The sequence below is a fragment of the Lissotriton helveticus genome, chromosome 10 (genome assembly GCF_964261635.1).
Source record: "Lissotriton helveticus chromosome 10, aLisHel1.1, whole genome shotgun sequence".
Classification (NCBI taxonomy): Eukaryota; Metazoa; Chordata; class Amphibia; order Caudata; family Salamandridae; genus Lissotriton; species Lissotriton helveticus.
Genome location: NC_136071.1, coordinates 602,467,628 through 602,483,649, shown reverse-complemented (window position 1 = coordinate 602,483,649; position 16,022 = coordinate 602,467,628). Strand labels below are relative to the sequence as shown.

General features: G+C 45.5%; 1 protein-coding gene across 2 annotated transcripts in view; it reads left to right on the top strand.

Moving 5' to 3' along the window:
* The window catches only part of CORO7 (coronin 7), a 996,081-nt gene extending 980,817 nt beyond the window's left edge, over positions 1–15,264 (top strand). For both annotated transcript variants that reach the window (XM_078663134.1, XM_078663135.1), the window contains 3 exons: positions 11,390–11,481; positions 11,966–12,052; positions 12,615–15,264. In XM_078663134.1, the coding sequence (XP_078519260.1) occupies positions 11,390–11,481; positions 11,966–12,052; positions 12,615–12,620 (185 nt within the window). In that variant the 3' untranslated portion in view covers positions 12,621–15,264. The remainder of the gene's footprint in view (positions 1–11,389; positions 11,482–11,965; positions 12,053–12,614) is intronic.
* Positions 15,265–16,022: the final 758 nt, after the last annotated feature.

Sequence of the window (16,022 nt, the reverse complement as noted above, 5' to 3'; positions counted from 1 at the left end):
ATACTCAGCAGCCATGATTGATGTGTGACCTAACCTGCATTTTATATCCTGATGCTATGATTTATCTTGTGTTAGGCCTTGTAATGCAAGGTTAACGAGTATCACTTCAGGATCTGCATTTTGTGTACAATGTTGGTGATCTTATAATATTTGTAGCTTATAAGTAGTTACTTAAGTGCACTACCTGTAAAGTTATGACCATTGCCTAGTTGGCAAAGTGATTTTTGATCTATATGAAGTTATGACAATCGCCTGGTTGGCGAAGTGATTTATGTGATGAGGGTATAATTTGTTTTGTGTGTAATACAAAGGATATTTTTCTATAACCTTCTGTGGAGTCCATTTTTGTGGTGTGCCTAGTGTGTCACTTGTGTGTTGCGCAAACGCTTTACACATTGCCTCTGGGTGAGCAGAGGTTATCTTGTGTGTGTAACTCCCTTACCCTGACTAGAGTGGTGGGTTCTGCTTGTCTTAGGTACTTACCCTAGCTAACTAGAAACCCCATTTCTAACAAATATTGATTACATGTTAATGAAAATTAACTGTTCCTCAAGAATGTAGCATTTCCTGATCACCCACAGATAAAGAAAAAGAAAACAACAGAAACTAATAGCTTTCTCAGTATATGCATTAAGGTTATAAGTGTTCTTTGTAAACATAACATGCCACCACCATCAGTCTTTTTTTGTGGCGTTTACATACCTAATGGCTTTTATTCCACCTACCGTGGCATTTGTTGTGTCACAACTGTACAAAGCCTTGTTGCCTTCTCCTCTACCGCTTTATCCAGAAATGACAATTGTTTATTCAGGCATGATGGTACTTGCGGTATCCTTCACTGGTTTTGATTCTTATCAGCCTCTTGTGTGGCCCGTTTGTCTGGTGTTTTCTGTTCCATTGTACACTGGTAATGTAGGCTTTTCTAGGTTAGAATGTTTTCATATAAACCATAACCATGACCACACTTATTCTATCTTCTAGAGAAGACGCTGCTCATGAAGGGTCCTGTCTGAGATAAAGCATTCCTTCTTTTTTTGCTCTTGCTGCCATGCTTGGCAGAAGCGGCATTGCTGCTGCTTACTTTAAGCCATAAAGAAGGAAGTAAAGAGTATCAGTCGTAGAATGTCCACATCACACAATCCTCAGCCAGGGAGAGGAGTGCTACTCAGGTACCATTTCCTTCTGCTCCTACTCTTCAGCCAATTGTCCATCAGAATGACCAAACAAAATACAGATGCCATTCCTTGCTCTGCATCAAGTGTAGTATGTTTATCTAGGGACCTGTATCAATACTCCTATTTCTGACCCTTGTCCGGTTATAAATCACTAATATCCATACAACGGCACAGAAACCCGTTTCATAAACTATTCATAGCGCATGCTGTCACATTAAGCAAGCACTATTCCTCCAGCCCCCTAGAAAGCACACCGAGTTCTCTAAACAAACCAAGCCTCCAGCAAACCTGGGAAATCCCCGCTGCTATTGTTTTGATTTCGTTCGAGAACTCCTGTAAAGAATGTAAGAACGACCAGTTCTTAATGACATCCTTATTGACGTCTTATGTCCATCCTTACCTCAAACCCGGCACCTCTCAGGTATAAATATACCGACACTGCCCTAAGTAAAGACGCGGTGGTGATGAACCTGGAGCAGTGACTACTTGCCGGAGAGCCCAGCTGATGCGAGAGCCCACGGACGCTGCCCCTCCCCTTTTGACGCGCTGAGGAAGACGCTGCCTTTCCTCTTGCCGAGGAATCCAGCCTCCAGCGATTCCAGCTTGCCCTCACGGGTAACTGGGATACCGAGTCCTGAGAAAGAGATACCAGCCCTCCTGCCTTCTAAATCCCAGGTACTGAACTGACTAACCCCTTACAGAGAATTCTTGAGTCAGATTCTTGGCAAAACAAACTTAACTTAAACTGCTACTTACTTGCTTCCTCCCATGTATTAGGCTTAGGTCAGGTACACCGGGGTAGGCGTAGTTAGAAGCACCAGTTGAGTACGATTAGTCAATGTATATATGTATGTATATCTTTTATCCATTTTAAAGTAACATATGGCTAAGAAACCATATCAATGCTTTTACAGTATTATTTTATAATCCTGCTTTTACTGTATGCACTTTACTTAACTATAAGTATTGCAATTGTAGCGATTCATTTCTCTTGTATGAGAAAAGAGACTGATCAATAAATAACACCTTTTATTGAAAACGCCCTTCTCTTCTTTTCTCTACAATCTGGTGAAACTAAGTATGCACGTATTGACTGAGTAAAATAGCTGTCTTCACACGACTCTAGAGATTTACTCTTGATCAGGGAGAGCAAAGTTGTCATGTTCTATGGTTGTCAGAAACTAAATCCCTTCTTGTCTATCCAGGGAGGTTAAACTCCTCCTCGCCTATTCGAGAAAGTTTCTAGTGAACTCTGAGCTAGCTGGCACACAAAACTTAAGTCTAATATCGTCAGTAGAAGACCTAGTTAACCTCTGTCCTACGTCTATACTATTGAAGATATTATTCCAATGCGCAGAGCCTATTGGGATAATAGGAACTACACTACACAAGTAGCCCTCATGAGATATTTAATCTTCTCGCAGTAATAGAGAATCACCAGAATTCAGTAAGTACAGCTAAGGGGCATTAAAGCAGAAGAACAAAATTCGTAAAAAGCAATATCGTCTGCAATCCGTTGTGGAATTACCAATGCCAAGGAAAAGATCACATTTTCACCTACCGAAGTAATGTCTTCCAATGGCATACTCACATCCATCTCTGACTCTATATGCCTTCTCTGGGTGGGGGCATCACTGCCTCTAAAAAGCACACTGGCAGTTCTTACAGTGTGTGTTCTGAGCTTTATCTGATCTGGGTTTAATCAAACAAATTTTCAAGCAATTGATGCTCACTATATCAAATGATCACAGTAGTTACTGTAGCGGTGTTGCTGTCCTAATACAAAATATTGGGCATATGGAGGCAGAGGAGTTGAAGATACTAATGTGAATGAGACAGAGCAAGAGATGTTGAGCGAAGTAGTTAAGTATATTACATGTACCTTTTTCTGGATGTATACATTGGCAGCTGGAAATGCTGAAGGAAAGGAGTTGGAGTTGGATTGAGTGTCGACCTTGAGGCTGGATGAGCTGACCATGGCAAGGTGGATGATTCAAGAATATTGATGTAGAGGGTTTAAGTCTGTTTTAGTGGATCCCTTGGTTGCACATACACAAAATGCTTCTTTCATTTTTACCAGGTAAGACAATAGTTGAAGGTGACTCGATGGTTGAAACATAGAGGCCAACTTATGGAATTTATATTAATACAGTAGAATGTTTGCTAGGACCAGGACCTGGTGTCATGGAAACAGGATAATATCATGTTAAGAACATTATATTTTGGTTTCCCATGTGTATCAGGATCAGATATTGGCAGGTGCCTCCATCAAAGGTGTAATAGGAACATTTGAAAGATGTGAGTATGGTCAGTCAACAGGAGATCACCTAGTTTACGGTGTGTGGATTCTGCTGTAGATGGACACCACCATTGCAATGCACTATGTCAACAAGTGAACACTTTCTGTGCAAAGAAGGAGTTATATTTGATACTGAGCTGTCCAGGGGTATTTTTGTTTTGGTTGCTCATTTGGCAGGGGAATGTAGTACTCAGGCAGAGTGTCTAAGCAGCCAGGTGACACCTGTAACAACCCTGCTTATTTGCACTTTTTTGTACTGTATGGCTTTTAACTGATGTTATTTTAACAAAATTTTGTGTGGCACTATATTGATGTTTCATTGATTGATTTTAATAATGTGTAATAAATTGTTGAATTTTAATACTGTATCTTGTTTTTAATCTTTTGTAAAATGTGTTTGATACTATGGAGTAGTGTACATCAATCTTAATCTTGTGTTCTGACTTGCTAAGGCTATTCATTGTAGGATCCTTTCAAGAGTTGGATTCTTTGGGGCGCCCCAAGTTTCTCTACATCTGCCAGACTGCCAGAATGATCAGGCTGATGCGTTCAGCTGGCAAATGGCAGATTGTCACAAGTGATTATTATAACAGGTGGATTACCTCTTCATCAGCGGGGTCACCTCACAATCAATCTGTTTCCCACTCTGAACAATAAAAAAATGCCTTAGCTTCACATCCAGGGACGATGGGCAATGCTCTTTCGATCAGTTGGTCCAAGATATTTGCCTACACCTATTGAAGAAAGCAATGATAGAGCATTACAATCTGATCTTCATTGCTCCGGCGTGGCCTCGCCAGTACTGGTACGGTGAGCTGCTGCAGTTGGCAGCACGTCGAACAATTCCATGGAGGTGCATCCCAGGATATTGTCCAGACATCAAGATTCTTCACCGCCATTCCAAGTCTATGAACTTGACAGCATGGTTACCTGACCATCTAGAATTTGGCCATCTGGATCTCCCAACAGAGTGTAAACAGATTCTGGCACAGATTATTATGGAGCAACATTATAGTCTATTAAATCAAGCACAATAGGTTTTTGTACAGCTGGTATTCTGAACTCACATATTCGAAAATGCTTTTTTATGCATTAATGAAGAAAAAAGAGTTTTGATGAAATAAATTATGTGCCTAAGATCACACAATTTAAGCGGGGAAACCACAATTTATCCAGGTTTTCTGGTTTCACTGCACAAATCAGCAATGACATCGGTATCTGTATGTCTTTCCTTTTTCTAAGGCTTTATCTTTACCGTTTTTTGCCTTTTTTTGCAATTTTTATATAGCGTAAACTCGACCTGAAGGTATTCGAGCGCCTTACGTGAGCGTTAATTACATTACACAAGGACAGGCACAAGGCAGAACCCAAAGTGATTTGTACATCAGCTTTTAAACAATATGGCTACAATATTAAGCTGGCTCAAGCAGATTTTTTTTACAGACAGAATCAGCATCCCCACTCCACACTACCCCAATCTACCCCAGTCTACGCTAAACCAATCTACCCCACTCCAAGCTACTTTAAACTAGCCTATCCCTCCAAGCCACCCAGTCTACCCCATTCTACTCTACTTCAATCTACCCCACCCCACCCCACTAACTTGTAGCCATGCCGAACAGCAGCCACACTGGTGTACAACATGAGGAAAACACGTGACATTGCCCAATCCAATAGTGCCAATGCTTATTTTACTCTGTCGGAGGAAGAGGCATGTACAGTTGATCTGTGCTTCTGCTGTTAAATCGAGAAATGTGTCCCTGGTAGAAGGCTGTGTTTGTAACTTTGTCTGATTTTCCTTGTTGCTTTTTACAATGCTCTTTACTGTGCTGCTGCCTCGAGTTACCCTTTTATAGGGAGCAGAAAATGACTGCTGTTTGGCCCATAACAATACCCAAAGCACTGAAAAAAGTACGTTTGTTTATTTACCTTGAAAATAACGTACATTTGAATGCAGCCACTGCTTTCCAATTTGTATGCATTACTTGGTATGGATACATTAGTTGCGATGAACAGCACCAGGATGGATGAATATGGTGCACTTTTCTCTGAAGGACGTGTTAGCCCATAAAGGATCCTTTTCCCTCCTACCTTTGGCACTTGATTCAATAAAAGAACAAATTGGGCATTGAGGTGTGAAGCACCTGGAAAACCTTAAAATGCATTCCACCAGTACACCTAGTCGCCCCACAAATATTGAATGGAGATCTAAAAAAAAAATCTTTCGGGACAGAATTCGCCTGATCTTTCCTTCAAAGTATGAATCTGTGTGACTGCGTCATTAGAAATTCCGCGTTCCACATAACGCGTATTTAAATTCAACACGATAGGATTGATAGTTAACACTACAGTAGCCCTATCCTTGTGAATTCCTGTCAAAGGGAACCGAGTCTCTGAAGCGCCCGCCAGTACAGGGCATGATAGGATATTGAACAAGCATTGGAAATGCAATAGGGCTCGCATTAGGAAAGTTTGAGCTATTGGTCTTATAAATGAATTTTTTTTATTTATGTGTTATTTTTTAAAATAGCTAAATTAATAGCTTTGTCATTTACAATGCCAATAGTTATAACTTTCGCAAATGTGACACCTATAGCATTTGTAATGCAACATGTTTTGTATTTACGTGACTTAGATATATTGATATTACAAATAACAATGGCTTTTAATTTTTTAAATAATTAATACTTAAATAATTTATTTAATTTGTAATGGCAAGAGCTTAAACTTTTGTGAAGATTATGTTCAGTGTTTTTTATTGTGACGAAAATCCAAGAACAGAAGTGAAATATTAACATCTTTTTGTGATTTGTAATAAAGCGTGAAAGCATGAAAACAGCTTGAAACATTGAAAGAACATATTTGAACCAGTGATGCTGTGGTTGCGCTGAGTGATGCTGTAGTTGCGCTGAGTGATGCTGTAGTTGCGCTGAGTGATGTTGTGGTTGCGCTGAGTGATGCTGTGGTTGCGCTGAGTGATGCTGTGGTTGCGCTGAGTGGTGTGTGCATCGGTGGAGCTTAGTGGGTGCATTGGTGGAGCTGTTTGGTGGGTGCATTGGTGGAGCTTAGTCGGAGCATCGGTGGAGCTGTGTGGTAGGTGCATCGGTGGAGCTGTGTGGTGGGTGCATCGGTGGAGCTGTGTGGTGGGTGCATCGGTGGAGCTGTGTGGTGGGGGCATCGGTGGAGCTGGGTGGTGGGTGCATCGGTGGAGCTGGGTGGTGGGTGCATCGGTGGAGCTGTGTGGTGGTTGCATCGGTGGAGCTGTGTGGTGGTTGCATCGGTGGAGCTGTGTGGTGGGTGCATCGGTGGAGCTGTGGTGGGTGCATCGCTGGAGCTGTGTGGTGGGTGCATCGGTGGAGCTGTGTGGTGGGTGCCTCGGCGGAGCTGTGTGGTAGGTGCATCGGCAGAACTGTGTGGTGGGTGCATCGGCGGAGCTGTGTGGTGGGTGCATCGGCGGAGCTGTGTGGTGGGTGCATCGGTGGAGCTGTGTGGTAGGTGCATCGGTGGAGCTGTGTGGTGGGTGCATCTGTGGAGCTGTGTGGGGGGTGCATCTGTGGAGCTGTGTGGTGGGTGCATCTGTGGAGCTGTGTGGTGGGTGCCTCGGTGGAGCTGTGTGCTGGGTGCATCGGTGGAGCTGTGTGGTGGGTGCCTTGGTGGAGCTGTGTGGTGGGTGCCTCGGTGGAGCTGTGTGGTGGGTGCCTCGGCGGAGCTGTGTGGTGGGTTTATCGGCGGAGCTGTATGGTGGGTGCATCGGCGGAGCTGTGTGGTGGTTGCATTTGTAGAGCTGTGTGGTGGGTGCATCTGTGGAGCTGTGTGGTGGGTGCATCGGTGGAGCTCTGAGATGGGTGCATCAGTGGAGCTGTGTGGTGGGTGCATCTGTGGAGCTGTGTGGTGGGTGCCTCGGTGGAGCTGTGTGGTGGGTGCCTCGGTGGAGCTGTGTGGTGGGTGCATCGGTGGAGCTGTGTGGTGGGTGCATCGGTGGAGCTGTGTGGTGGGTGCATCGGTGGAGCTGTGTGGTGGGTGCATCGGTGGAGCTGTGTGGTGGGTGCATCGGTGGAGCTGTGTCGGTGGAGCTGTGTGGTGGGGCATCGGTGGAGCTGGGTGGTGGGTGCATCGGTGGAGCTGTGTTGGTGGAGCTGTGTGGTGGGTGCATCGGTGGAGCTGTGTGGTGGGTGCATCGGTGGAGCTGTGTGGTGGATGCATCGGTGGAGCTGTGTGGTGTGTGCATCGGTGGAGCTGTGTGGTGGGTGCCTCGGTGGAGCTTTGCGGTGGGTGCATCTGTGGAGCTGTGCGGTGGGTGCATTGATGGAGCTGTGTGGTGGGTGCATCGGTGGAGCTGTGTGGTGGGGCATCGGTGGAGCTGGGTGGTGGGTGCATCGGTGGAGCTGGGTGGTGGGTGCATCGGTGGAGCTGTGTGGTGGTTGCATCGGTGGAGCTGTGTGGTGGTTGCATCGGTGGAGCTGTGTGGTGGGTGCATCAGTGGAGCTGTGTGGTGGGTGCCTCGGTAGAGCTGTGTGGTGGGTGCATCGGTGGAGCTGTGTGGTGGGTGCATCGGTGGAGCTGTGTCGGTTGAGCTGTGTGGTGGGGGCATCGGTGGAGCTGGGTGGTGGGTGCATCGGTGGAGCTGTGTTGGTGGAGCTGTGTGGTGGTTGCATCAGTGGAGCTGTGTGGTGGGTGCATCGGTGGAGCTGTGTGGTGGGTGCATCGGTGGAGCTGTGTGGTGGGTGCATCGGTGGAGCTGTGTGGTGGGTGCCTCGGTGGAGCTGTGTGGTGGGTGCATCGGTGGAGCTGTGTGGTGGGTGCATCGGTGGAGCTGTGTGGTGGGTGCATCGGTGGAGCTGTGTGGTGGGTGCATCGGTGGAGCTTTGTGGTGGGTGCATCGGTGGAGCTGTGCGGTGGGTGCATCGATGGAGCTGTGTGGTGGGTGCATCGGTGGAGCTGTGTGGTGGGGCATCGGTGGAGCTGGGTGGTGGGTGCATCGGTGGAGCTGGGTGATGGGTGCATCGGTGGAGCTGGGTGGTGGTTGCATCGGTGGAGCTGTGTGGTGGTTGCATCGGTGGAGCTGTGTGGTGGGTGCATCGGTGGAGCTGTATGGTGGGTGCCTCGGTGAAGCTGTGTGGTGGGTGCATCGGTGGAGCTGTGTGGTGGGTGCATCGGTGGAGCTGTGTCGGTTGAGCTGTGTAGTGGGGGCATCGGTGGAGCTGGGTGGTGGGTGCATCAGTGGAGCTGTGTTGGTGGAGCTGTGTGGTGGTTGCATCAGTGGAGCTGTGTGGTGGGTGCATCGGTGGAGCTGTGTGGTGGGTGCATCGGTGGAGCTGTGTGGTGGGTGCCTCGGTGGAGCTGTGTGGTGGGTGCCTCGGTGGAGCTGTGTGGTGGGTGCATCGGTGGAGCTGTGTGGTGGGTGCATCGGTGGAGCTGTGTGGTGGGTGCATCGGTGGAGCTGTGTGGTGGGTGCATCGGTGGAGCTGTGCGGTGGGTGCATCGATGGAGCTGTGTGGTGGGTGCATCGGTGGAGCTGTGTGGTGGGGGCATCGGTGGAGCTAGGTGGTGGGTGCATCGGTGGAGCTGGGTGGTGGGTGCATCGGTGGAGCTGTGTGGTGGTTGCATCGGTGGAGCTGTGTGGTGGTTGCATCGGTGGAGCTGTATGGTGGGTGCCTCGGTGAAGCTGTGTGGTGGGTGCATCTGTGGAGCTGTGTGGTGGGTGCATCGGTGGAGCTGTGTGGTGGGGGCATCGGTGGAGCTGGGTGGTGGGTGCATCGGTGGAGCTGTGTTGGTGGAGCTGTGTGGTGGTTGCATCAGTGGAGCTGTGTGGTGGGTGCATCGGTGGAGCTGTGTGGTGGGTGCATCGGTGGAGCTGTGTGGTGGGTGCATCGGTGGAGCTGTGTGGTGGGTGCCTCGGTGGAGCTGTGTGGTGGGTGCCTCGGTGGAGCTGTGTGGTGGGTGCATCAGTGGAGCTGTGTGGTGGGTGCATCGGTGGAGCTGTGTGGTGGGTGCATCGGTGGAGCTGTGTGGTGGGTGCATCGGTGGAGCTGTGTGGACACTTAGAAGGAAGACTGCCCAGGATAGCGCTGCATGGATATTTGTAATTTATTTATTTATGTCATTTTTTTTTAATGCGTTTTATAAAGCGCAAACTTTACCCGAAGGTGTCACAGCGCTTTACAAAAGGACCAGTTACATTACATAAGGACTTCAGATTAGAGTATATGAGTTACATAAAAGCGCTGGGCTGCAAGGAGAGAGCTGGACTGGACTGTTTATGTGTCTGCCTTCTAGAAAACTGTATCTCTGACTTCTGTTACGGAATACTATAGCAGCTTGGTTTGTTTATCTGTCGTTTTAATTTAAGTTAATACATCGTAAAGTAGTTTCGCAGTCTTTAAAAACATCTGGTTGCCTATGAATAATATAAGATGTGAAGCACTCAGCAATGGGGCTGCGAAATAAACACGCTAGATGGATTCCGGTTGTGGCTGGCAATAGGAGTTTTAAATAGTTACTTGACTAAAGACAAGGGTATTAAATCACTTGATATTTTCAGATACACGTGGTTCAAGGCTCTATCACTTGCTTTTTAAGCCACGGTCTTGAATGAAACGTATTTAAACAAGAAGTGAGTAAACGTGGGCTTGCTTTGTGAAGTAAATAATTACAAGGGAGGAAGGGTGATGAGACGCACGGGGAGCAGCAGGCTGTGCAGTGAATAATTAGGGGAGGAGAAATGCTGGCCTGAGGCAGAGCGCACGCTGAGAAGATTGTGGGAGGGGAGGCTGGGCTGCCTTTGATGTGGTAATGCGAGGCAGGCAGGCGGCTGGTGGCATTGTGCATGCGCTTTTTAGGGCTTGCGCTTGCGCAATGACCTAAAAAGCACATGCACTGCGTGGAATCGCCAGTGGTTAAACTCTGGATAAGCCACTATAGAGCTTCGCCAGCTATGCGCATGCGCATCAGCAGGCGAGCCCTAAAAACGGCTGGCCCGTTAGAGGAACCCGTCGCACTTCAACTTTGCTTAGCTGCTGCACACCTGGCGCTTTTCTCCCTCTATTTTCTACCCATTTACTTTACGTTTAGATCAATCTAAAGGTTGAGGCTACAAAACAAATAATATTTCGTAAACGAAACCTCAAATGGCCTGCAGTCTTTACACCTCTTTTAAAAATGCCTTCGGTTTTCAAAATGTGTATTTCTCGTAAATATTAGATTTAGAGAAGTATTCTGAGGTCCTGCACACGGGTGTGTCAGTTCTACTATTCATGTCTTCAGTAAAGGTTCACACAAAGCAGAGCTATAATTACAAGCAAGTACCTTTTTCATTTCTTCAGCTCGACCAGTTATGGACACAGTAGCTTTAGCATCCTTTTGACGTGGATGGTTTGAGATTTACTTGTTTGAGAATTTGGAGCGCATGTGGTGGTTAAGTCAGGGAGACTGCAGAAGAGAATTTGGAGAACTGAAGAAAATGTTTGATGATTTTGGAGCTGTACGGAATAACAGTGTTGCTGATGGGAACAGTGGCTTGTTTTACAGTTTCGAAAATTGGTGAGGCCATAGGGTTGCAGTGATTAGTAATGTGTTCGAGAGAGCCTTGGTGTGCATGGCGTTTTTTTGGGATGATTGAATTCTATGAACTGAAGATTGGGTGGTTGTTATGGGCTGGCCGGGTTAGTTATGGATCCATGTGTAAGAGGTTGTATTTTAAAGGTCCCGCTCTGTAAAAAAAACACTGCACACACGCTCTCCACCCATCCACCTACCCACCCACCTCTTCTGATACAAGCTGCCTTACCGGAGGGCTGGAAGCAGGTACCTTTGAGAAGGGTGTCCTGTCATGGCTGCCCTTAGAGGGTTTGGGATGTTCCATTAATCTTGCCTTGCGGATCTAGCGTCTTGCTGAATCTTACGTTTCCTTTCTTAGTCAGTGAAGCTCCTAAAGAGGTACCGGTCAGGAAATACCTTCCGTCATCCTACTACCTGGAGGAAAAATCAGATGAACAAAAGAAAGAAGAGGTGAGTGAACCAACTGCCTCATTTGGGTTCCTGAGCTGGTTTCCTCCAGATACACGTTCTTGTTGTCTCTTGGCGCCACACAAACTCCACAGATAAATGGCAATACCTCATTGCCCTGTTGAGGGAATATTGGCTTAGACGAAGACTTCAGTTGTCAGGATGGGTTAACTAAGCATATGTCAACAAGCAAGAATTTTATGAATACCTCGGATCTTACCTAGTCACTTAGCTGTCAAATAAGACTCCGGCGTTCCACATGGATTGCAGTCTTTGCAAGTTTCTCCACTCCTCGGTGTGGCACAGTCAGAACAGTCAGATCAGGTCCTGGGTCCAAAATAAAGAACCACCTCTTCCAGAACCTCCAGTTAAGCTGGCTCCCTTTTCTGACATAGGGTTTCTAGAGCTCTACTACTGAATGTGCTGCTCGAGGTCCAAAACCGCAACATGTAAGCGCTAAGATCAAGTGTCTTCTGTCTCTTTTCAGCTCCTCAGTGCCATGGTGGCAAAGCTTGGGAATCGAGATGACCCTCTGCCGCAGGAAGCCTTTGAGGGAGTTGATGAAGATGAGTGGGTAAGAGACCTCGTGTGCACTAAGGGTTTGGAGGTAGCCATGGTGTCAACGGATAGAAAGAGGCGGGGCTCTGCGGGTGAACAATACTAAGTGGGTGGAGGACATTCAGGGTAATGGAGGAACATAAACAAGGTAGAGGCTAGAACACTGACAGGGAGGAGGGTGCTGAGACGGGTTGCAGACACTCGGGGCGCATGGAAGATAATAATGGGGTAGATGGTGCAGAGAGGCGGGGTGAAATACCCTGACACGATGGAAAGGAAAAGGATACTGGTGGGAGGGACAATGCTGAGATGGGACTGAGATACAGCTGGGTGGATGGCTTGGGGGAGAAGTCGTTGAGGGTTGATGGAGGATGTCGAGAGGCGAATAGTGTTGAGTAAGTAAAAATTACTAAAATGTTGTGGAAAGGTGAAGAGTAATAAAGATGGTGGATACTGATGGTACCTGATGTTTACTGGGAGCTCCCTAAAACTAGAACATGTGTCAAATACTATTCAAAAAAATTAAACTGCCTTATTTTTCACTCAAGGTGTAATCCCTTTATGTTCTTCCTTCCTAGGACTAGACACTGATGGACAGTTCCACGCCCACTGGACCGGACTCTCCTATTCCCTCCTTACCTTGGACAATTCTGAAATCTAATCCTCAGACCAGGGGAGTGACCCTCCCCCATCAAAGTAACGCTGCCTTGCATTCTACTGCACATTATTTACGTAGGAAAAAAAGTTCAGGAAAATCACCTTTTGCCTGTATAGCTCAGGGTTTCATTGACCTTTGAATTTCCAGCCCAGGAAGACATTTATGAAGCTGGTTTAATAGGAAAATATATGTTAATAACCACACTTAGGTATATGAACATTCTCTTTTTTATTAATCTTCATGCTTAGTAGGCAGCTTTAGTGGAAGGGAAAATAACTTTTATTAGGCCATTGCTACAACTATACAGATTTTAGGTTCCAGGGGATTACATGCGGGACATAACAAAGTTTAAGATTAATTGCAGGAGATTAATCTCAGGATAATTAATTTGGGGTCCTTATTTGTTTTTAATTGTAATATTAGTTTTGCATTACCATTGCATTATAATTTTGTTTTAATCTGATTTTTGGGTGTTATTGGTAGTGACCTCGCCCTATTGTACCTCCCTTCCTTTTTTTATTTATCGAAGAGATTCTTGTTAACTCCTTTTTTTAATTCTGCATTACTTTACCGTTTTCCTTTTTTTTTTAAACATGAGCCTTTCATATCTGTCCGTTCTCGAGGTTTTTTATTATGATTTTATCTTTTCCAAAATGTTTGCCACATTTCACACATTTTTTTACTGTTTTTAATTTTGTGCAAAATACAATGAGGGTCACTGGGCATTCTGAACTATTTTGTAATATAACAGGAAAAGCCATTTGAGTTCCAAAAACTCTGTTGTATCTACACTTCAAATATATTTAGTGTTTGTTTTAAATACTAATTCCACATAAAAACCATTAGCTCTCCCCGCCGAGATAGGGAGAGAGGGGCATTAAGGTTCATCAAAATGCACAGAGGTTGAAGTCTCACCCTCAACCTTCAACTACCTCCCTCTGAACCTCTTTGTCACATTCCATGTCCTCAACTCTCTTGAGCACCACTGACTCATCAGATGGAATATAGTCAACAAATCTCAAGAACCTGTTGCCAAATGCTCCCTGTCAGAACAACCCCTCTTTATTTTATGGCTGCTGGGGATTGCTGGAAAAGTCTCTAATGTCATACTCTTATGTGAGTAAGTATGGCTGCACCTTACATATTAACCTCAGTCTAGCGGCTACACCCCCAAACTCAGCTGCTTGTCCTGTATTTCCAGCCTTGCCCTTCTCTTTTTTCGTTGCTCTGTGAGAGAACAGGCATCAGTTACCCAACACTGATCCTTAGACCAAAAGGTCCATTAACACATCAGCAAGAGCTTACTCCTGAGCAGCCTGCCAACCAGTGCTGCTGGCCTTTCTCATTGGCACCTCGATGTGCCACCACTACATTGTGGAACCCTATGATGATGCGTTTCCTCAAAGGGCTACTAGGGACTGATCTAAATTTCATGTGCACTCATTACTTTCTATTACTGCCAAGTGCACCACCGGGCTCCTTAGGATTAGGGAGACCTGCTGTCGCCCCTGCAGCTCCATCATACCAATGTGTCCTGCACCAGTGGGGCTGGAGTCCTAAAAGGAGGACTCCCTTATACATTCTGGTGTTCTCTCTCTCTCCTCCTGACTTCTGCCCACTTTTCCAAGAGTGTCCAACACACTCGTTCATGGGGTTCACCAGCCTCTTAGACAGAGGATTGGGATTCCGCAGAGGGGTATCTCCGTGTCTGGGGTCTGCTGGGGTGTAGGGGAAGGAGAACAGGGATTACTAGAAGGAAACTCGTCAAAGCTTCACCTTTGCCGAACATGCTAAAGGTTTTTAGTGCCCGGCACCTTCTGCCACACACAAACACACATCTGTCATTCTCTTTCTCTCTTTACTTGCAAAAAAAGATCCTCTTTCAAATAAATAGACTTTGGTATTCCCCATCCAAGTACATCCAATTACAAAACATTTCAGTGATGCAAGAGGAAGCATTTCTCAAACTGAAGCAAAAGAGCAGTGTTACGATTGAGCTCGGTGTTCTTAGACTGCAGTAGATTCGAGCATTTACATGTTAGCAGAGTAAGTCTTCCACGCCTTCTCCAGCTGAAAATCATTTATTGCCACATTGTTTAAACTCTTCTGGATGTTCTTATTAATACTGCAACAAAGAAGACTCACTGCCTTCAATTTACAAATTGCCGTTGTTTAGTTCGACGCCCCAGGATGCAACAAGTTTATGTCTATCTTTCAACTTTGTCATGAAATACTCAAGTGTTTAACAATCTTCATTTACTTTGGAGGTTACAGCTATACACTGATATGTTGTTGTCACTTTCTTAATGATTTTGGTGTATTTAAACGATTTCCATCAGGTTTGGGTGGACCTGTGATCTCTGAAGCCATTCTCTCAATTGTGTATACATATGTATTGTTAAGGGTGGGTGAGTCCTTCTTGTCCACACTCATTGTCCAGTTAGCTATTTCATTTGCAGTTTACTTCTATGCAGTATTCATTCATTTAGCGGAAAACATGCCTGGTAGTAGCCGTGTTTGCAAATCTTTGGAACCTGAAGGAAATGAGAATAAAATTGATAGAAAATTGATTTGCGAAATAGCAACGTGGAATTAATGGTTCATTAGTCAGTGGTAATCTTCTTGCTAATCATCAATGTCTGTTTCTCAGTTTGCATGAATCGTCAATGTCTCGTATTCATTTGCATTAGTCATCAATGTCTGTTTCTCATTTGCATTAATTATCAATGCCTGTTTCTCATTTGCATTCTTATTATTTTTACATGAAAACCTGCAAAACCAAAGAGAAATCGACTATTAAGATATGCATTTAAGATGATGGACACATATTTTAGTATGTAAACTTGGATATGTAGAAAATTCCTGATGCAGAACATTGTAAGAGAAGCCTTTGATCGGAGCACATTGGTACATATTTCAGTATGAAACTCAAAAATGCCTAGTGAAATCCATCTCTTTCCCATTACCACTTACCAAAAACTATCATGATAATAGAGGGGGCCAGGCTATGCACTATATATACAAATAGACTTCACTTGTCTAGTTCTATCCCGTTTTGTGCATTCTCTGGGTACCACCTCGTTGCTCTGCTTAATCCTAATCCATGGCAGATAAAATCCAAAATACGAATGGAGAGGGCAAGAAATGTTTTCAAGTGGTGAGCTAGGTTTGTACAATGCTGCTGCTACACACGTAATGGGAAGAGACAGGTTGCACATGTGAGATGACATAGATAGGTATCCAGATCAATTTCTCCTCCTTTATTAAAAAAGTGACTTCTTTGTGCTTTGAGAGGGCAAGTAGGCAGCAGCAGTATCGTTTAATTACC